Here is a 23,246-nt window from a genome sequence, read left to right on the forward strand (position 1 = left end):
GTGTAGCTGGAAGTTCATCACACCTTGATGGTGCAATGCAAACAATTTCAAACTTTCTGCCTTCAGACAACCCTTTTACCATTGATTTTGTTGTTCAGGAGTCCATCTGCCATGGAAACCCTATGGCCCCATTCAGAAGACACCTTAAACCATGTCTTTAACCACTGACATGGTTTAAGGTGTCTTCTGAAGGGCCCCTATGTATAGCAAAGAATTGTGGGACGTGTGAGGCATAGAACAGATGTTTCAGTGTGAAGTACTTCAGTTCAGGATGCTGCCTAGCCATGGTCTTTTTCAGGATATTCCACACCCAGGAGGCGGGATTCTTCTCAACAGTCAATCAGCATTTTGTGGCCACCCAGCACGGTGGTCAATCCTTGTTTGGTTGTTCTGGGGGAGGAGCCCTCTTAATTTTTTCCCCTGAAGCATTTTTCTACTTCTGCAAACCTTGAAGCTTTCCAGAGCCAGCTGATACCTTCCTCATGTATGTGAATGGTGCTATTTTTGGTTACATAAGGATCCACTGTTGCTCTCCATAAATGATGAGTGTAACATCATGGTGCCACGGAACTGTTTGAGAGCCACTGCTGTAAGGTTACCCAAAATCTTCCTTAAAATCATAGCACTACAACATCCCTGAGATGGTTTACACTTTCAAAGTGAGTAAGGGATGTAGCAGAGATGCAACGTGTGGCAGTGCAAATACCACAACCTGGATATCACATCAGGGAAGCTAAAGTTGGAATTGTTCCTTAACCAGGAATGCTGAGTTTTCTGTTGTAGAATAAGTGGCTGAGCTAAAAATACCCTATTATTGTTCTGCAGTCATGTATCTTGTGCACAGCATTATGCATTCCAGCACAAACAGAAACTAAATTATTTCACAGAAATACAGTATACTTGCTGCAAACACTAAGTAATGGTGTGGGTATATTTGTTTCAGTGCAATTTAAACATACCTAACTTTAGCTGGACAGTACCAATCTGTGGCTTCTTTTCTTTTCCCTAATTTGGTAAGCACTATTCGTGAGACTTCATTGTCTTTTGTGTTTTTTGTTTCTTTTTAACTGCTGCCCCATATCATGAATATACATTGAAAACTGGATTATTATTATTTTATTATTTTTAAAATGACAGCTGCAATCTTAAGTACTTAAGTACTTTATTCTCAAGTTGGGTTCTTTGACCTCAGTGAGACTTACTTCTGGGTAAACATGCATAGGAGCATGCTGTAAGGGCATGCTAGAAGATTCCGTCCTCTTGCCTTTCTAAAATATATAAAATTGCTGTTTAAAATACAAAGAAACACATTCAGGTTCAAAACTCTTCTCAGCCCAAAATACAGCTTTTGCTCAAATATATAAGTTAAAGTGTGTGTGTGTGTGTGTGTGTGTGTGTGTGTATGTGTTTGATATATTGAAGTCAGTTTCCTTTGCCCAAAAGCTCAGGTTTTTATGTACAGATATTTTGCAATATATGGTCCACAGGAGAGGTTGAGGTGAGTTAGTCATAATCTAACTCAGAATTAGTACTGCTTAGACCAGTGAAATCAGTGGGCCAGTTCCCACAACACAGCACATGCTGGCCATCATTATGAATATGCAAGTGTCATCCTGGGGTTGCTGTAGCTTATGTTGCCAGAACCTTGGCAGGGGAAGGGTTATTTGAGTATTAAACAACCGTCACATAGCCCTAAAAGAGAGGTGGTTTTTTTAACCTTCATAGCCCCTGCAGCCCGGGTTCAGACCTGACAAGTCACAGCAACCTTCAGCTAGGGCTTGCATATTCATAATAGTAGAGAGCACATAGTGTGGGACCCCAAGAGTTAATTAAACCAAGGTGGGCTGTCATGTCATCCAAACCAGGTCAATGTGTTTTTCACTGCATGTAGCTTTGTTTGGATAATGCATATTAGCTTCAACAAATGTGTAAAGAAGAGTTCTAAAGCAAGTGTTGGGAATAGAGAGACCTGAAGAATGAATGTAAAGCTCAGTAGCATTTTAAAAGTTTAATTTTTATCAAAGTACATGTCGATCATTTCAAAATGTATATTCACAAGACCGAAGATTTCTCCTTATGCGTTGTTGGAAATGAGTTACAAATCATGCCCTATACATTTCATCATGTATAGTTGTCTGGTCTAGAAATTACCATTTGATGTCTATGCTGAGTTTTTTTGGGGGGGGGTAAACACTCATTAGTGGAAGTATTTATGATTCCTGTGCTTGAGTGAAATGTTAAAATTGGCCAAGCAAACTACAACCTAGGGTAAAAGGAGAAGATTTATCAAAGGTGTCATGCCATACATGTCTATTCAGAAGCAAATCTTATTGAGGTCAATGAGACTTAAAGATAAAAGTGTATAGTACTGCAGCCTAAAGTGATATATTTTAGCATGCTTTAATGTACAGTCATCATTACACAACACTTCAACTACAGCCTGGCTGGGCAATTGTGGATTAGAGAGGTGGGACTATTTTTGAGGCTGAGGAAGGAGAACAGAACCAAAGATGTGACCAGTCACTACAATCCAATTCATCAACTCTTTTCAGCATGTGGAAGAAATACAGTGAATTCCATTTCACCTTCGTGGTTGTGACACTACTAAGCAACTAACAAAATATTTCTAGAAAGCAGCACTGAGCTAAATCAAGGACAGAACTACACACACAACAAAAACTCACCGTCAGTGTCTTCAATCAGACTAGTAAATTTGCTGTGCTTACAGGAAGTATAATTTATTGCATTTATTGTGGCCCCTTTTCAAGTTTTGACTATCAAAAATCCAGCCATGCTTGATCCAGCTGGGTTCTGTGTCACTGCACCCCCCTGCACCAGTTCAAACCACATTCGCTCCCCTTTCTTGAGTTCCACTAGTGCAAAAGTAGTGACGGAGCTTCCATTTGCCTTTCTCTTCTTATGGCCTGTTAGTGCCATTCTGCGTCCATTGCTAAAAGCCAATTGCCCCAGGGCGGGCCCTGGAGGGAGCTCCACACTGATGGCCACCATGTAAACACCACTATGAGGGGTCTTGAAGTAGCCTTGTTCAGGAGAGTAACCGTCACCATAGTTAAGATGTGTTCCATTGGGGCTCGGCTCTTGTTCTCTTTCGTCTGGATATCTCACATAAAATGCCACAGCTGTGCCTACATGGGGAAAGAAAAGTTCTTATACAGCAAATGGGATTTGATAAATACCTGTAATGTTTCTGTGTTAATGGTAGAGATGCTGGCAAAGGTCTCCCAAGCCTGGCTTGGTCCACTCTGAAAACCAGGTGAGACAAACCTGCAAATTCTACTCTGGGATTTTGATCCAAGCTATACAATTCCCAGCTCATCTCGTCCCACTCACCACAAACACTCCCCCCTCCTTACTAAGGTGTGTGAAGAGAGCAATGGGGAGTTTTTTCCCCACCCCACCCCATCATTTATAGGCACTGGGGACTATGGGAATGGTTTTTCAAAGGACTCCTGCAACTGGAAGAACGAAGTCTTCTATAGTGCCCAGCTTTCTTTCATATCATTGGCAAATACAACAGAACAAGAAGACTGCTGCTCTCCTCCCAGTGTAAAATTTATACATTTTCTGTAAAACCCAAAAAAGTCATGGGCCAGTCCAATGAGTATCCAATAGCTCTCCTATCTCCACTTACCTCTTAGGCAGAGATCTCAAAGACAGATTTGCTAATACATTGGCACAGGTGCCATCATCCTAATCAGCAACTCTACATGACATGGAGACCATTTTGTATGTTTCCCCCAGATTTTAGAATGACCTATCAAGTGTTGGATAAATCCCTGGACACGAAGGCTATCAATGGCTACTAGCCCTGATGGTTGTGTGCTATCTCCAGTATTCAAGGCAGTAAGCCTGTGTGCACCAGTTGCTGGGGAACATGGGTGGAAGGGTGATGTTACACCGTGTCCTGCTTGTTCATCCCTGGCCGATGGCTGGTTGGCCACTGTGTGAACAGAGTGCTGGACTAGATGGACCCTGGGTCTGATCCAGCATGGCACTACTTATGTTCTTATGTGCTGCAGGGAAGGGCTTTTGGAAGTAGGGGGCTTTGGTTATCCCCATCTGGTGCACTACAATTGCCAGGTGCAGGGAAGGTCCTGAAACGTCACCCTTGTATAGAATGTACAGTCGCATCCTTGAACTGTGGCTGTCTGGGCAAGTGGGATGGCAGAACGGCAGAAGGCAACTGTGACAAAATGATAATTTATGTTATTGTTTATATGTGCATGTTTAAGTGTTTGGTTCAGGTTTGGATTTGCTGTGGCCAGTTCTTTTATTTTTAGGAAATGGTAAGTAAGTGGGTAGGGGGTGTTTTAGAATGGTCAGCAGTGTGAGTGGTGTCATCTGATTGGTTGGTGGATTTGAATGGTGAGAGAGGAGGGTGAGTGAAAGGCAGTTAAGGAGTTTGGGGGCAGTGAGAAGAGTCAGTCAGGGTTAGGGTGTTAGTGAGGGGAGGAGTGAGTGAGGTTTAGTAGAGTCTTATTTCAGGATAGTATTAAGAAAGTGGGGTTCTGGGATTTGGAGGTGGTTAGTATTCCCTGGAAGGTGGAGGGAGGTAGATGTATGTGGATAAAGTAGAATAATCTTAAAAGTGTCTTTTAAAATCTTTATATGAATAAACTTTATTCTTATTTTGTTGAACAACCCCGTCTGCTCAGTCAAGTACGTTACTTCAGATAGACAATACACACGCACCCTCACACACAAAGGTTTCTTATGCCCGTCATTCTTTTAGAAGATAAAGAATAGGCTGGTGGCAGCGAAGGAGAAGTTTAATAATAGACGTCACAGAGGCTGGTGACGCCACAGCAACATTGAATTTTCCTATCCTGCAGTTACGAGAGGGTTTTCTGCTAGGTTTTTTTTTTTTTTTTTTTAGCTAAACAAGAAAATGGCTAAATGACGTGTGCTTTCAAATACAGTACACACAGCAGTCCCTAAAATCCAAAGCCCTAAAGCCCCAGCTTCTTGAAAACACTTCTAAGCTACAGCTCAGGAACAAAAACAACTGAAAACCACTCTCCTGACAGGAGATGGCGCTGCAGTGCAATACAACGAAGTGAAACAATTCTCAAAACCACTTTGGAATTCATCACGCCTCATTAGGACAATCTCCCCAACTTCTTTTTTAGCCCTCTAATCTGTATTGCATCATAAGACCCTCCTCACCGCTGCCCCTCTCTCAGCGAAAAGTTCCAAAACGTCCAGGCTAAAACCTTCCACTCACCCACCCTAGTGACCCCAACTGCTTTGCGGTGGCTGAAGGTGGGGGGAGGTTAAAGTGTCCTTCCCCTTCTCCCCCACCCCAGTGACCCCCAACTAGGATTGCTGTCCTGCTAGAACAGCAATCATCTGACTTGTCACTCTCCAGGCAAACTCTGATTTAAATGGAAAAGGTTCACTGGTGGCCATTAGACCTAGCTTGAAGTGCTGGCATTAAAATAGCACTGTGCCTTTGTAATGATGCACCCTTTTTAGAGCATAATGAACAAAGTGCTCTCTTTGTGCTCATTCACAAAGAAGTGGCTTGCCTGGGTCCAGATGCTTCCTAGTCTATCGTTTAGGATAATTTGATAGAATTATGAGTCAGATATGGAAACTGCTGTGCTGATAGTCCTACCGGCACGAAGTCTACCTGAAACTGACTGAGCCCTTTTAACCTTTAGCTCATTCAGTGTAGACACCTACAGCACCTTTTGCCTAGCTGCAAAGTAGGGAGTAATGCAGGGAACCCTTATCTTGCCATGACAACATTGTAATATGCATTGATGCAGGGGTATTGAGCCCGGAGAAGCTTTTGTGGCCTGTGTTCTAGTGGCGGGCGGGGCCAGAGGCAAAAAGACCAGGACAAAAATGTGAGGGTGTTTTAGCTAAAAGCTCTTACTGGCAGTCACTAGGCCTTAGGAGAAGAATTTCAACCTCTCAGAATGAGGGGAAATAGCACAGAAGCTGGGAAAACTACCAAATGATTGGTGATTGCAGGAAGGGGTGGAGCCAGGGAAGAGGGCGTGGCCTTCTAGGGAACCCTGGGGCAGGGTTCCCTAGAAGGCCACGCCTGATTTGGCTGGGTTTTGGCCTCTGGGCCTGACGTTCTCCACCCCTACCTTAATATAATTGGAATATAGGGAGCTACTTCATACAGGTCAGGCATTTGTTTTTCTAACCCAATACTGATTACTCTGACTGGCAGTAGCTCTTCAGTATCCTGAAGCAGAGGTCTCTCCCATCACATGTTACCTGAACCTTTCGACTCGGGATTGAACCTGGGGAATTCAGCATGGAAAGCACTGAACTTCTGAACTATGGAGTCATTAGGCCTACTCAGGTGTGCACCTGCCCTCAGGTAGAGCTAAACTGGGTAGGCTGCACACATAAGCCCTGCCCCCAGCATCGCCACATGGCTGGCTTTGCGTGTTGAGCATGAAGGTCTGAAAAGAGCTCTGAACGCGCATTCAGCTAAAGCAGCTTACAGAGTTCCAGTGGTCATGGACCCTGCTTTATTGGGGTTTCCGATCACAGGAGCTCCGTAAGCATCTTCAGCTGAACACACTTGCAGACCCTTCTTCAGATCTTCACACTCTCTATGCACAAAGGACTACACAGTCATCAGGGCCATCCTGTTGGGTTTCCATGTGCCTGCTAATATTCCATATCTTAAGCTCTGGGGAGGAGAACATGGGAACTCAAAGGGGAGCTGCCCCAATGCACATAGTGTGTCTTCCACGTGTTAACTGGGTGGAGGGAATTGTATCGCTAAGGAGAGGCCGGGGCACCTCTCTGTGGCAAACATAATGTGCCCTAGCCCTGCGGCTTTAGCTTAACATCTTCATGGCAATCAGAAATTCAACGGGTGCAACTTTCCACTGCAAGGTAATGCAATGTCGTGGAAAGGCTTGCCTGCTGAAATTCTGCCTGCCGTGCAGAATTCAGCTAGAGGGAAAGAGCAACCATACTATCAAGGCTGGTGCCAGAGGTTGATGACGTAGGGCATATGCTGAGGGCTGGACTGGTTTAAAAACTCCTGCAAACTCCCACATCCCTGTGCAGGGCCAGAAGCAACATGCTGCTTCTGCCGTGATCACACACAACACAAAAAGGGGGCACACAAGGAGGACTCTGGATTTCTCTGGGCAAACTGCTACCTCTCCACCTCAAATCAGCCACGCCTTGTGTGCCTCCTTACCTAAGAGCCCGCAAAAGCCTGGAGCCAGCCTTGCCTAGCAACAGAAAGTAGGGTTTACACCAAGAAGGAGCTTATTAGAAGGCAGCGGAGAAAATCCAAGAGACTGATCTCTATACTGTGGGGAAAGGGCACCCTTTAGATTAGACGCGCACAACCCACAAGACTTCTGTGTTCTTCCTCATGGGTGCTGTGGCACACGCACATGCACATGCACATGCACACACAGTGCCCCAGTGATTTCCCTGCTCTCTACTCCCTCCCCCAGAGATCATACACATCACTCTTCTCCCACTACTGCAAGCAGCAAGAAGAGAGCAATCTGTATCAGCATGGCTCGGATGAGTGTGTACGTGTATCTATATGTGTGTGCATGGAGCCCCTAAGCTAGCATCGCCAACCCTCCACCCCACTAGCTGCATTGAGCAAGGCTTTAGCTCTCCCCAAATAAGGTGGGAGTCACTGTGGCTGTAGCTCTCTGGCTGCTTTGGAGCTCTTGAAGTAAGGGTTAGCAACTCACGGCCCATGGGCCATATGCACCCCTTACAGGCTGCCTGTGCTGCCTCCCATGGCTGTCCCCCACCTTATTCTCTCCTTAAAGCAACAGTCAGGATCTTTAAATTGACAGTAAGGCACCTAAAGAGGTCCGATGACTGTGACAATTCTCCAGAACAGAGAACCAGCAATGATTCCTTATTTACTTAGTACATGTATATCCCATCTTTCTTCCATCATGCAATCTCCCACTGGCCATAGACTCTCACACTATGCCCTGGGGCACTTCAGAGCACCTGTCTCACTAAATGGTCCTTCAAGCATCTAAAGGAAGCTTCTGACCTAGTAAACAAACTGGTCCCACTCAAATTAACATGGAGTTGCAACTTTATCAACAGTCCAGACAGTACATCAATACACGTTTCATGGGTCAAAACAGGCATGATGCTGTTTACCCAGTTAGTAATTGTGTGACTTAGAAACAACAACTCATGGAGACCCCTAATCCAAATTAGGACTATGGTATGGAAGGACCTAACCCTTTGTGCCTTCTGAGATCCAGAATCAGATGGCCTCTTCAAAGCTTGCATTTGAGGAGGTCTGGGGTCTGGAAACAAAGCCCTATGAAGAGAGACTGAAAGAACTGGGCATGTTTAGCCTGGAGAAGAGAAGATTGAGGGGAGACATGAGAGCACTCTTCAAATACTTAAAAGGGGAGGAGGCCCAGGAGGCCCAGGATCTCTTCTCGATCCTCCCAGAGTGCAGGACACGGAATAACAGGCTCAAGTTAAAGGAAGCCAGATTCCAGCTGGACATCAGGAAAAACTTCCTGACTGTTAGAGCAGTACAACAATGGAATCAGTTACCTAGGGAGGTTGTGGGCTCTCTCACTCTAGAGGCATTCAAGAGGCAGCTGGATAACCATCTGTCAGGGATGCTTTAGGGTGGATTCCTGCATTGAGCAGGGGGTTGGACTCGATGGCTTTGTAGGCCCCTTCCAACTCTACTATTCTTTGATTCTATGATGCTATGATTCTATGATTTACAATGGGAGGGAACCTGCTGCTATTACCAAAAGGAGCTTCTCTCCCAATGCAGATAGCAGTTGCATGGAGGGTGAGATTGAGATCAGAGCCAAGGTGGGGGCAGAGGATTTAAATCCTCCTTCCCCCTCCACAGTCTCAATCTTCTTGTTGTTGTTGTTCTATAGCACAGTTACTAATTACAGTATGTGAATAAAAACACATCTGTTGAGGTCCTCTCAGGTCCCTGCATAAACGATACAATGGACATAGGCCATGAAAACCACAATGAGGTCATTAAAGAGCACTGCTGGGGGGGGGGGACATACCTGTCTCCAGGATCTCTGTATGTATCTTGTTTCTTCCATTTAAGGTACCTTCTCTATGGTCACTGGGATCTTTTGTGTCTCTCAATTTTTGACCTTTCAGCTGCTTCCTCATCATTCTGCCCATCAGTGACTGAATCTTTGCAACATTCAAAGTTACATTTGCAGCAGCTAATTCTTTGTGACTTCCAAAGAGCTTTTGGAAGATCTGAAGGTGTTCTTCAAAGCTTTGCTGGGTTGACTCAAGGTCTTCTTTCAAATTCCCCATGGAAATGCTGAGTGTTTCTACTAGGTCGATCTTAGTCTGATTACAGCACGAATAGATGTGGTCCCATTGCAATGAGTATTTCTTCATTTCCCTGCTGAGGTTCCCAATATCTTTTTTTAAGGTCATGAGATCATGATATGCAGGATTGTCCAGAGCATCCCCCACAGCAGCTTCATGGTTTGGCTCCATGTCTTCCACTCTACCATGTTGGGTGCTGATCTCTTGCACAGTGTCCTCTGCTTGTTTCTCAGGGACAGGATGCTCTGGAGACTTATGAGTGTTGGGGTTGTTCTGGTAAACCATCTCCAAATAGCGAATTCTCTTCATCAGAGATTCCAGTTTCGAATTTTGCTCCTGGAGGCTGTCTGAGATTAATCCAACAGTCATCACCTGAAGCGATGACAATGAAGTCCCGGGGTCATCTTCAGACAAGGCTTCCATAATTTCCTCTCCAAGCAAGGCCTCAAGCGCTCTCTCGTGTCTCATTGCATCTACCAGCAGGGAGCTGAAGGAGCTGTTGAGATACTTGATGTGCCCATGCATCTTCTCATCATTTCTTTTCAGGATGCCAATATTTTCAGACAAAGACTCGGTGTGAGACTTAAGCAGAGACATGCCGCCTTCCAGCTTCCTACTCTGTTCCTGTTGGAAATCTAGAGACTGATGTATAAGGGGGAAAGCCGCAGCAAGATCTTTTAAATGGGCCTCCAGTTGCTTCATTTCTTCTCTGTTGACCTTGGTGGCGTTCGCTTCGTCTTCCATGCCAATGCCTGAAGGGAGATTTTCACAGTGGCATGCTTTCATAGAACTCTGCAGTTCCCAGTAGCTTTCTTGAACGTTTCCCAGAGTATTGTTGAGAGCCAGAATCTTCCTTTCCAGATCTACTCTGTATTCCTCTATGATAAGACTCTTCTCCATTAAAGCTACTCTCAGCTCACCTATGTCTTGCAGTGAACTGATTCTTAAGCTCTCTATTCTGTCAGTTAGTTCTTTGTAATCATCAAATTCCTCAAAGAGATACTTTAGCTGTTGAGTGTGGCCTGCCAGAGTCCGATTCAGGAACTGAACGTCTGTCTCAGCCAGTACCTCCTTTTGGCTTCCAAATCGTATCAGCAGCCCCGCTAGGTTTCTGTTCAGGGTCTCCAGCTCATCTTGCCGCTTGTTCTGCTCTTGTCTAATGTCTGTTACGCTGCTGTTTAAAGCCAACCAATAAATGTGTTGTATTTTGTGGTGTCTCTTGAGCTTCATGTCGGTGTCTGCTTTGATCATGGTGAGGTTGTAGTGGATAGCCGCCTGGTGTAGGTGTAAATGACTCTCTATCTCTCTCTTCATCTGGTCCACCTTCAGGACGTTGGCTTGGACTTTGGATTCGAACTTGGTTCCCAGCTCTTGGAAATCTTTCCTGGGCACAGTGCTTTCTTGGAATCTCTCTATGCTTTTCCGATTGGCCGCAACATTCTGCGAAAGGTTTTTCAGGGCAATAGAAAGATCCTGCAGACTTTTATTGAAGCTTGTCCAGACAGGATTCAAATGCTCCTTTAAGAAACTCTCCATGTGGGGCAAAAGTGCTCGCTGGAGGAATTGTTCCTGGGCATCTAAAATTCAACGCAGAAACAAGAATTCACACACTGTGACAATATAGGAACATAAAAGGAGCCCTGATGGATCAAATTAAAGGTGTGTCAGTTTAATCCAGCATCCTGCCTCCAGCAGAGGACAACCATTGGGCAAGGCAAGCAGGACAAAATTATAATTTATTACATTCTAATTCCACCCTTCCTCCAAGGAGCTCAGGGTGGCATTCATGGTCAATCCCTCACCCCATCCTACCACTTAACAACAGGTAGTTGTGGTTAGGATGAGAAACCGTGAAAAAGCTGCTAAATATCTATGACACATACACACACATGTCCATGTATTTGTAAGTCCTGATGTCTCACTTGCACACACAGTTACTGACCATAAAAATCTAATTCTTCAACTCCTTCTCCAATTTAGTCATGAACTTCTGTGTGATCTGAAACCAGCCACTATTTCTCAGCCTAACTACACCTACCTCACAGGGATTGCTATGAGGATAAAATGGAGGCAGCGGAGAGGGAAGACCCACACCCTGAGCATCTTGCAGGAAGGGAGGAAAGGTAGAATTAGAATATATAGAGACCCTGTTCAGACGACATGCTTTGCCACAGTGGTTAAGCATTTTAAGCTAAACATTATGGTTTAGCATGTCATGTGAATCATGACTTAGTGTGTCATGTGATGTATCCATGGTGGTTACATAACCACAGTTTAAACATGCTCACTAGCCATTTGCTGCAAAAGGGTTAGTGCCCTAGTGTTGTCTGAACATGATCATAGAGAGAGAGACCTTCAGTGGACCAGCCATACTGAATTGGGTTGCATGTCCATTGGGTTGCATGTCCTTGACTTGTGCTTCCCTCTACCCCTGTGGCTTCTGAGGCTGCTCCCCTCTCTCACACACCTGATTGTTTGTGGTTCTCTTCTCCACTTGTGCTATTGATGTTAGGCTGAAGCGCGTTCTGTAAGCTTCCCAAGTTGCTTGTTGCCTGATGAATATCATTCTGCAGGTCCGCCAACACAGCTTCGTGGCTCTGATGGACTTCTAGAGCTTCTCCTGAATGATATTGGATGAAAAGAAACGACAACAGATAAACCCTTTTGTGGCGACCTCCATATGGAAGGTGGTCCCCCAAATGAGGAAAGCATTTGAAACCATTGCGGAGCAACTTTATACATGGTTAATGAAGGGATGATCACCCACTTCCTGCTCCAGTTGCCTGCCCCACTCTGCCTGCCACCACAGCGATGGCTGAACAACATGTGCTGCACCTCCACCCCCAAGTCAAGGCCAGGGGAGTTATTCTGGCACCTGGAAATTCCTCTCCCTCTGCCTGGCCATAAAAATGCAAGACTAATAGATTAGACAGATTAAATAATTAACAGTTTGCTGCCCTTTCATGACGTTCAAAATCAGCTGCCTGAGGTGACCAACTCACTCTGAATATTGGTAGGGCCAGCTCAGCCTCAAAAGGGTCAGGGTGGTGTAGTGGCTAAAGTGTTGGACTAGGTCGGGAGATCCGGGTTCTAGTCCCCACTCAGCCATGGAAACTCACTGGGTGACTTTGGGCCAGTCACAGACTCTCAGCCCAGCCTACCTCACAGGGTGGTTGTTGTAAGGCTAAAATGAAGAGGAGGGTTATGTATGCTGCCTTGGGTTCCTTGGAGGAAAAAGGCAGGATATAAATGCAATCAATCAATCAATCAATCAATCCCTGTGATCCAGAGGCCCAGGAGAAATGCCAGTCCAGCCATTCCACCACTATGTCAAGCTCTCTGATTTTCTCCTGCAAATGGAAGCAAGGCAGGTCACCACAGCACACAGGGAGTCAGGGAGATTTAAGGCTCCCCTACTCCCACCTCCCACAGCTACAATCTCAGTAAAGAATCCCATCATGCAGCAAACGGGGGTAGGGGAATCCTCCCATTGGCACCATCTTTTTGCATAAGTCTATCTCATGCAAAAAGTAGTATATAAATAAAGGATAATGACAATTATGAATCATTATCAATTGTTACTTATTATCGAGGGACCTCCTTTTACCATGAACAGGCCTTCTCCATATCATCATCATCATCATCATCATCATCATCATCATCATCATCATCATCATCTAGTAACAGTATAAAGAAATGCCATACAAAAGGACTTAAGCTTTGGGTTTCATTACAACAGGGTAAGAGACACAGTATTCTAATTGTGAAACAATGTGCTGAAAACATACTTTGGCTTGAGAATGCTTCTCTTTTTTCCTCCCAGCCTCCCGGCTGTTTGGTGGGCTCTTGAAGAAAATTAGGCTCTGCAAATGAAGTTTGATATATCAGTGGTTTTCCTTGTGCCATCTTGGCTTTTCACAGTTCAGTGGGTTGGTGAAAAATATGTATTTAGGTAGAGTACTTCATTCATAAGGCATCCTAAACTTTAATCTATTTCTGCCAGACATGTTGATGTATTGGCATGCATATTATAGCACCTAACTTATTATTATTATTATTATTATTATTATTATTATTATTATTAATAATAATAATAATAATAATAATAATAATAATAATAATAATACCCTTTAGTTCAAAGTATTTTACATATATCTTTTAACATCCCTACAAAAGCTCCGTAAAATAGGCCAGAATTGTCCCCATTTTGCAGATGGGACAGATTGAGGTTGAGAGAGAGAGAGGTCCGGATCCTGAGGATACCAAAGGGAAGGACATTCACGGAAAGGGACTCTGCTATCCTCCCCTCCCCTCTGCAATTGTCTGTGCCCCAAAAAGCTTCTCCAGAGGATTGGATGGCCCTCCTGAACAGTGTGGACTATGTTGCAGAGTGTGTGTGGGGGGGTAGGGGTGCAGCATAAGAAGAGGAGCATCCAAAAACTGGGTGGAACACCCCTCATACAAGGCACCCTCTCTCAGTTTTGGCCTATTCCCCTCCCCTAGCAGTACCTAGCACCCCATCGCAAGCTGTTCAAGAAGGTCCCCAAATCCCCCTGAGGGGCTTTTCAGGAGCACAGGCAGCTGCAGAGGGGAGTGGAGAATGGCAAAGTCCCTTCCTGTGATCCTTCTCCCAGTTATGGTTCTCAGGATGCAAGCCATGGAAGTTGAGTAAGGCACATTACCTAGTCTGCTCATGGCAGAGGCAAGATTTGAACTGGGGACTTCCTGCTTCACTGCTCAGTTTTTTAGCAACTGCTACATTCGCTCTTGGTGTGCCACCGTCCCCACTTCTTCTTACCTCTTTTGCAACCTGGATTCCTCCAGACAATTCTCCATCAGCCTCAGCCAGTACTACTAATGGTCAGGAAGAATGGGGTTTATATAGTCCAAATCCTCCAGAGAACATCAGGTTGAAGAAGGCTAATCTATGGGACCCTTCTGGGTTGGGACATGTTTACTTAATGACATGCTTACTTCCTGTGCTTCTAGTGAAGTATCAGAAACTGCTCCTTCCTACACCCTTTCTGGAGTCTGGGACAATCTCTGGCATGGGATGGAGCCATGTGGTGGACTCCTTCCATGTGGACAAGTTTTTCTGTGGTTAGCTCTGCAGCAGGAGAAGTTGCTGAGTGGCAAATATTCCCACACCCCAGCGCTTGCTGTCAGAAGGAAGCTTGGGGTAAGAGGTGGACTGAACAAACGTGGCCAGCACCCTCCACAAATTATGTACATCCTATAATATGACCCAGAATATTATAGAGAATGTCGTTCCTGCTATGTCAACATTTCTTTGCCTCGTGACCTTCCTTACCGTGGTATTCACAGTTCTTGCCAATGTAGCCAGAGCAGCACTTCCAGTGCAAAGAGGTGATGACTTTTTGTTTTATCTGGTAGACTGGTTTCAAAGCCACTCTGTACCTAGATGGGTGGGGGAGAAAAGAAATGCTTGACAGGTAACAGGTGGGCAACACACTTGACAGGTAATAGGTGGGACCCACTGTTTACGCCAAGAGGCTATGAATCAGGAAAGCTTTTTTTTTTTTTAATTTAGGGGTGGGGAATATCAAGCTGCACTCTCCTTTTTCATTGCATGTACACTTTTGAATAAGTCACAGGATCAGTAACTGGCCTTAACGATATTGAATTTCTGTGTGCTAATTAAGCATTTGATTACTCCATTCGGTGTCCAAAATGACAAAGCTCTCAGACAACACTTGATCACGTAGCAGGCTGGGTTTGTTGGATTCATTTGTAAGCTTACTTGAACCTAGGGGGGAATCCGCACATCGTTCCGAAATCGCTTCTAAGCGACCCCAGTGCGGCGTGAAAGCGAGCGTGTAACTTGCCTTTTGAAGAGCCGACGAAGAGACGTCCTTCCCGCCGCCGCCGCCGCCACCCAACTCCCTCCTCGCCGGCTGGGACGGAGAGCTCGGGGGAAGAAGGCGGGATGGAGAGCTTCTTCCGCTCTCAACCCCGCCTTCTTCAGCCGAGCTCTCCTCGCCGCTTGGCGAGGAGGTCTGCGGGTGCCGGCGGCAGCGGCAGGACGTCTCTTCGTCGGCTCTTCAAAAGGCAAGTTACATGCTCGCTTTCACGCCACACTGGGGTCGCTTAGAAGCGATCTCGGAACGATGTGCAGATTCTCCCTCACAGACTGTACAGTTCCTTGGAGCCAAATACTGGCAGCTTTACTCGAGTTCAGGGGAGTGGGTTGTGTTTTTTTAAAGGCAGGTCACCAGACTGCATGGTTCTTTTTGCCCAAGGTTGGGGAGCTTCCTTGAGTCTGCCATTATCAAGTAGGCTGAGAAACATTACAGTATCTGAATTCCCTGATAAATTTAAGAAAAATGGAAACTCTTGCTGATAGAACTTCAACTCTACTGCTGAATTCTTCTTTGGGCAAAAGATCAAACCATCTATATTGCCAGTCCAGCTCATTTAGCACTGGTTGAGCTTCTGCTTCTGGTTACAATTAAACAATCAGATTTGAACATCTTACATATTTATTTATTTATTTATTTTATTACATTTATATACCGCCCCCCAGCCGAAGCTCTCTGGGCGGTTTACAACAATTAAAAATAGTAAACATTAAAAGTATACAAAATTTTTAAAAACATAAAAACAGTATAAAAACAACAACAGTATCCATTTAAAAAAAACAATTCTGGGGTCCATTAAAAACAAACTTCACATTGTTAAATGCTGTTAAAATGCCTGGGAGAAGAGAATGGTCTTGACCTGATAATCTGATCTGATCTGGCAAATAATTTATTTATTTTTATTTTTTTATTTATTTATTTATTACATTTTTATACCGCCCAATAGCCGAAGCTCTCTGGGCGGTTCACAACTGAACTTCTCAAACTTGGCTTTCCAGTTTGTGACATTCAATGAACTTCTGTTCATGTTTATTTCGCCCATGCATTAATAATGTCGCAGGCAGCAGTGTCATTCGCAAAAGAGGCAGGCTGGGGCACTTCTGCATAACACTTAAACTGATTTAGTAGGCATCCCCTGGCCTAAAGGCACTCGACAGACTACAACCCCTCGGTATTCTGTAGGGAAGCCATGACATCTAAGCTGATATATAAACCTGTATATTCATATGGTAGGCAAGGCCTTAAAGTACAGGTGGGCAACTTGTGGCTCTCCTGATAGTTTGGCCTATAACTCCCATCATCCCTCCACACTGGCTGTGCTCACTAAGGCTGATGGAAGTTGTATGCCAAAACATGTGAAGGGCCACAAGTTCTGCACCTCTGCCATAAAGCTATCATGAAACTTACATGATCTTCTGGCATTCTGGAGTCCCATTTGGACACGGTTGCTGTGACTTAATGACATACTTCTCTGTCTTACAAGCAGCTGCATATGTGACCAGCCGGGACTGAATGAAGGAGCACCAGTTCCTAGGCAAGAAGAAGGAAATGCAGGAAAGAAATATCAAAACTATCCACTCTATAAATCGGGCAAAGCATCATCATTTTTACCAGCTTATTCCTTCTAAGCTTAGAAGGAATAAAAACAGAAGAAGATAGGAAGAGATCAGACCAAGGGTCCGTCTAGTCCAGCACTCTGCTTACACAGTAGCCAACCAACTGTCGACCAGAGACCCACAAGCATTACACAGGTGCAATAGCGCCATCCCACCCATGTTCCCCAGCAATTGGTATATATAGGCTTACTGCCTCTGATACTGGAGGTAGGATATAGCCATTAGGATAGCCTTCTCCAGGAATTTATCCAACCCCTTTTTAAAAGCATCCAAATTGGGGGTCATTACTACAGATTGTGGTAGTGAATTCCATAGTTTAACTATGTGCTATGTGAAAAAGGACTTCCTTTTATCTGTCCTGACTCTCCCTCACAGGAGGACCCCAGGTTCTAGTATTATAGGAAAGGGAGAAAAATGCCTCCCTATTTACATTCTCCACACTATGTGTGTGTATATATATATATATATATATATATATATATATATATATATATATATATATTTCAGTGCCCCTGCTAATAAAAAAGTCTCAGCACTTTGACCCTGGTTCTAGTACACCACTGTACTCTACTTGCTGACCCTGTTCAGTTGAAATGCTAAGCCATGGTTAGGCCCCTAACCCTTTTGCAGCAAATTATTAGTGAGTGTGTTTAAACCATGGTAATGTAGGTGCCATGGTTAGGAATGGTTCACACAACATGCTAAGTTATGGTTCACACAACTTGCTCAGCCATTATGTTTATCTCAAAATACTTAACCACCCTGCTTAGTGTGTTGTCTGAACAGGGTCACTATATACTTTGGTGCAAATAAAAGAAAGGTAGTTCCATGCCTTTGTGACATTACAAAATTTTCTGGTTCTCACACACACACACACACACACACACACACACGGATGTGGATTTCTTAACCAAGGAATTGTTGGAGCCAAGCAGCAGTGAAAAAGCTCACTGAGGCCCTAGCTAGACCTAAGTATTATCCCAGGCAAATGGAGGGGTCGTCCCTGCCTGCTCCCAGGATCCCCTGTGTGTCATTTGGATGCACAGGGATGATCCTGGGACAATCCCGGGATATAGGCCTGGTCTAGCCATGGCCTGAATTAGGGGTGTGATCCGCTCCGATTAGGAGAGTAGAAGCAGTAGCGGATTGGCCTGCTCTGCCTTACCCAGAGGCGGAGTAGGAGCCGACCGCGGACCCCTAGAAGCAAGGCGAAGAGAAGCGACCATTTTTCGGAGCTCCTAGTTCAGGCGGAGCGCTCCGGTCGCCATCTTGAAAACATTTCGCCATAGGATTGCATTGCGGCAAATAATCGCGGATAACTACGTTCTTTTTGAAGCTATCATTCTGGAAATTCTTGTGCTCAGAGAGTCGTGGATGGGGGTCATTTTGAGACCACTCTCACCTCTCTGCGTTGTGCGGGTCGCGTGCTATATTTTTTTGAAAATCGGGTCAACCGCGTGGCTCAAACAGCGTTTTCGGCTTTTCGCCCATAGGATTGCATTGAGGGAAAGACTCGGGCATAACTGGGTTGGTTTTTAAGCTATCGTTCTGAAAATTCTTGTGCACAGAGAGTCGTGGATGGGGGTCATTTTGAGACTACTCTCAACTTTCTGCGTCGTGCGGGTCGCGCGCTAGAAGTTTTTAAAAAATCGGCGGGAAAAATACCTTTTTCAAAGGGCTGAGGGGCAGAGTCAGCTCCCGGTCATGATCACATGATCCCAAAGTTAGAGGAGGGCATAGGCAAAACGGGTAACTTGGGATTCTGGGAAACTTCTCTTTCTTCATCTGAACAGGCTTTTCCCCGTGTTTTTTAACACAGTAGCCCCACCAAATGCACAAACACAACCTGAAATCATATACTAAGCCAAGAATAAGAGATAGAAACACAGCACTGCTCCCCACCCTAACTTTGGGGAACAACTGAAAAGATGTGGTGCAAGGGGATGAGCTCCCCTAGGGCATCTCATCGTGGATGTGCCCCCACTCTCTCCTGCACTGGAAGGCCATTAGAGCCTTCCAAAGAGAGTAAAACGGTGGAGCAATGCCTATCATGAGTCGAAGTGAGCGTTCATTTCTTAGTGGTGGAGCGATGCCTATTATGAGTCGAAGTGAGCGTTTACTTCTTAGTGGTGGAGCGATGCCTGTTATGAGTTGAAGTGAGCGTTTACTTCTTAATCTCAGAGCTGTTGGTGGCTGTCTTGAGTTGAACTGGCAGCTGCTTCCCCCTCCCCCGGGCACGTCCCCCTATTGCTGGTAAAAGACAGATATAGCCTTTTTTAAAAAAATCTTCTTGCTGTTTATTGAGCAACACTGCTGCTTTTAACTCCACCCCTCCTTTGTTTATTTATTGATTTATTCCATTTTATATGCATTACTGGCTTATCCTTGGCTCACTTCCTTATGCCCCCAGAAATGCCAGCTGCATGCCTGCCTGCCTTCCCTCCCTCCTCCCCTGCCCACCTCGCAGGGATGTTGTGTGTGTGTGGCTTTGACTCAGGGGAGAAGTCCTTCCTGCGCTCACTTGGAGTTTTGGAAGTTCCAAATTTTGCAGGTTTAAGCCCCGCCAAAAAACAGGGGATGATGGGACTGCCTTGAGTCTCGGCGTGCGCATGTATCCCTGGATAAGCTGTCATGGTGGTGAGTTTGAGGGGTTTTTTTAACGTGCAAAATTGACGGAGCTATGGAAAGGGGTGTTGAATTTTCATAAATTCCCCAAAAATCAGGGGATGATGGGACTGCCTTGAGTCTCGGCGTGCGTTTGTATCCCTGGATAAGCTTTCATGGTGGCGTGTTTGAGGTTTCTAACGTGCAAATTGACGGAGCTATGGAAAGGGGTGTGAATGGGGTGCCCGATTTTCAAAATTTCCCCAAAAATCAGGGGATGATGGGATTGCTTTGAAACTTGGCGTGCGTGTGTATACCCCCATGAGGTGTCATTGTGCCAAACGTGAGGTTTCTAACTTGAACAGAAAAAAAGTTGTATAATTTTTTAGCTTTCAATGCAAGCCTATGGGGGGGGGAAACGGAGCTCCGGATCCGGATCCGGAGCTCCGAGCGGAGCGGAGCGGAAGTGGGCGGAGCGGGGGCGGGGCGGAGTGGCCCGATCTGGAAAATGGCGGATCTGCAAGTGAAGCGGAGCGGGGGGGGTCCGTGCACACCCCTAGCCTGAATCCACATGCTTCTCACTTATGCTTTCAATCAACACCCCAGGAGTGCCCCATTCCTGGGTTGTTATCATTATATCTGAACCTGGAACTCTGGGTTGTTTAGAGGTTAAGCAACCCAGATTCAACAATTGCCCATAGTTTATTGCTGGGTTAACTCTGGATAGTTTAATCCCTAAACAACCCAGAGTTCTGGGTTTGGATGTCAACCCTGTTCCTGGGTTGTGGCTTGAAAGCAGAAGTGATAAGCACGTGGGAGACAGTGCACTCACTCACTGCCTGTGGCTATAGCTAATCATAGGTTAAACAACCCACAGTTAGCTTTTACATATGAACTGGGTCATTGCTATGTGGTAAGGAGCCCTTAATCTAGTTCTATACCGAATTGTGTTAGAAGTCACCAACTATGGCAGGCAAGTTCTCTCGAGCCAGGGGGTGGGAACACTGTTCCCGTCGCATTGTGCTGATATAAATACTCCCCTCTTGTAAAAAGGCAGGTGGGGTAAGCAACAGAACAAACCATAAAATGTTAACACAATGCCACCAGCGTCATGCGGGGAATTTGGAAAGGTCAGAAGACCTTTCCGCCTGGGCTGTTTTAAGAAGATTTGCATTGAACGAGGGTGGTGGCTTTCCAGGGGTGGAGTACACTTGCAGCCTCCAAAGAATGCATGGGACTCCGCTGCAGTCTTATATCTTGGAACTGGACCAGAGGAACTCAAGCTCTGATAAACTCCATACATGGGAAAGTTTTTGCTTTGGGGGCCTGAGTGGCAGAAACAATGGGAAAATACATAAAGCTGAGGTCAGCCCTGCAGAGGCGATGTGGGTGAGGAGAGAGGGGGAAGCATAGCATACTACAGGAGGAAACCACTGAAGAACAAGAGGTGTAATCCAGCCCAAGTTAAGTGTTTTTGAAACTCCATTGCTGGAGTTTGTGGGTGGCAACACAAGTGTGTGTGTGTGTGTGTGTGTGTGTGTGTGTGTACCTCTCAGTGGTGGTGTTCCAGTAGTACAATGCTTTCCCCAGGGAGGTTCTCCTGGCATCAACTGGCTCTCTTTTTGGCATCAGGCAAAAAAAGGGGGAGTTTTATTTTCCCAAGACTTTAAATAGTTTTACTCCCCTTGGAATCAATCTCGTGCTTTTATTTATGTATTATGTAATTTTAAAACTATTGTATTTTATGGCTTATGTTTTATTGATATTTATAAGCTACAATAGGAAACGAAACTTTTTGAAGGGCAGGGTTTACATTTTTATAATAGTGAACAAACAAAGAATCATAACGTTCCTCCGTGTGTGTTTTTGTAAATGTCCCTGCAGGAAGAAAAGTAGCAAAGTGACTTCTCTCCATAATGTGTTAGTTTTCTACATGCAGGGGTGGTTTTGGTTTTTAACATATGAAATGGCACACAGTCCATTCTACCATTTCAGGACTCTGCCATCTCATCCCCACCCCACCCCAGAGAACCCTCATATTCTAAACATGGAAATAGAGCAGTATTAGTCTGTGATTTGGTGAAAAAGTGCGGCAGTTTTTCTGGGGATCTCTCCTGTGGGAGGGGGAACTAGTGAACAGATGCTCTGAAACTTTTAGCTCAAGTGAGGTAACACAGAGAAAGGCAACACTTGCACACTCTGTGAACTTTACAAAGCAGTGCTCTCAAACTTCCCCCTTGCAGCTTTTACCCATTTACTGCTTTCTCCTGCAAATGAAAACACATTGGATTGCCAGCTTTGGGCTCTCATGGTTATATTTTGTTTTTTGGGAAGTCTGCCAGCCTCAGGCATAGGTCTGTTTTCTGGAAGGGAAAAATCCTTTTTCCAAAAAGGCCTCTCTTCCTTTGATTGTCTTCTTCTCCCCAAAGAAATTAGCTCCCCGTATCTTGCCTTCTTTTCACAATCCATGGACTAGTACAGCCTTGCCCAACCTGGGGCCCATCAGATGTGTTGGACTACAACCCCAGTCATCCCCAGCCAGAGCGTGATAGGAGCTGTAGTCCAACGGATGAAACAAGCAGAGAACTATCAGTGTTCCAGACTAAAATATACATCAAGGAAGGCCTGGTGCCCCCTGGCCCCTTGGCACTCAAACTCCACCCCCTCTAGAAGCTCCACCCTTGCCAGGAATTGGGGAGGAGGTGGGCATCTACTCCTTCTGTGGCACACATAGCGCCAGTAAATGCAGTGTAGACTTGATACAAATCTCGCTTTTGTGAGGCAAATACAATTAATTTGCCTATGTAGGCAGTGTCAGTTTTCATTAAAAAAAAAAAAAATTAAGATCCATTACATTTATGCACAGGTGCGAAGGAATGGAGATTGAAGGAAAAAATCATTAGGGGTGTGCACGGACCCCCCGCTCCGCCCCGCGGACCAATCCGAAAATTTCGGATCAGCCCGCTCCACTCCGCGCCACTCCGCGCCGCTCTGCCCATACTCCACTCCTCTTTGCCGCGGAGCTCCGGCTCCGAATCGGAGCTCCGCAGTGGAGGGGAGTGGTGCCAGGTAAGGCTGGGAGAGGAAGGCGGGGGGGTTACCGGGCCCTGCCGCCGTCGCCGCCCGTGCGGCGATGGTGGCAGAGCCCAGTAAGGGACCAAGGGGGAGGGGGGCCTTACCTACCTCCATCCGTGGTCCGTCGGCTTCTTCAATTGAGCCCGCGGTTCAGCCAGGAAGTCTGGGCCTAGTGCGGCCTAGACTTCCTGGTTGAACCGCGGGCTCAATTGAAGAAGCTGAGGGACCGTGGACGGAGGCAGGTAAGGGAGAGGAGGGGGGTTTTACCGGGCCCTGTCGCTGTCACCGCATGGATGACAATGACAGCGGCAGGGCCCGGTAAACCCCACTTACTTTTCCGGCGGAGCTCTGGATCGAGGCGAAGGATCCGCCTTCACCTTGATCCTCTTCGCCACGCTCCACCGGCCCCCCAATCCTCTTCGCCTCCGCCTTAAGGGGAGGTGAAGCACCCCGCTCCGCTTCTAATTCGCAGGTCCGATTAGAAGCGGAGCACATCCCTAAAAATCATCCCCAAAGCAATATGCTGACTTTCTCAGGAGTAAGCCTCATTGAACTAGTTTTCAGCTAGTTGGTCCTTGAGAAAAAGAAATAAAAGGGACAAAGGAGAGAATAAGGAAGGCTTGAAAAAGACATTCCCAACTCTATTTTTTTTTTCAAACGCAGGAGGAGGAGTGTGTGTGTAGAGGGGGAAGCAGCATTGCATTCACTCTTCAGTTCACTGGGCAGGGCAGAGAGACAGGGCAGG

The 23,246-nt window shown here is 45.7% G+C and overlaps 1 protein-coding gene across 1 annotated transcript in view; it reads right to left on the minus strand.

Moving 5' to 3' along the window:
* Positions 1 to 2,017: 2,017 nt before the first annotated feature.
* The window catches only part of MMRN2 (multimerin 2), a 33,459-nt gene continuing 12,230 nt past the window's right edge, over positions 2,018 to 23,246 (minus strand). Inside the window, exons 2-7 of the mRNA XM_063133115.1 lie at positions 16,614 to 16,736; positions 14,639 to 14,745; positions 13,116 to 13,190; positions 11,795 to 11,947; positions 9,045 to 10,904; positions 2,018 to 3,146 (exon numbers count right to left, since the gene is read on the minus strand). Of these exons, the coding sequence (XP_062989185.1) occupies positions 2,764 to 3,146; positions 9,045 to 10,904; positions 11,795 to 11,947; positions 13,116 to 13,190; positions 14,639 to 14,745; positions 16,614 to 16,736 (2,701 nt within the window). The 3' untranslated portion in view covers positions 2,018 to 2,763. The remainder of the gene's footprint in view (positions 3,147 to 9,044; positions 10,905 to 11,794; positions 11,948 to 13,115; positions 13,191 to 14,638; positions 14,746 to 16,613; positions 16,737 to 23,246) is intronic.

This window comes from Elgaria multicarinata, chromosome 8, assembly GCF_023053635.1.
Source record: "Elgaria multicarinata webbii isolate HBS135686 ecotype San Diego chromosome 8, rElgMul1.1.pri, whole genome shotgun sequence".
In the NCBI taxonomy this organism is placed as follows: domain Eukaryota; kingdom Metazoa; phylum Chordata; class Lepidosauria; order Squamata; family Anguidae; genus Elgaria; species Elgaria multicarinata.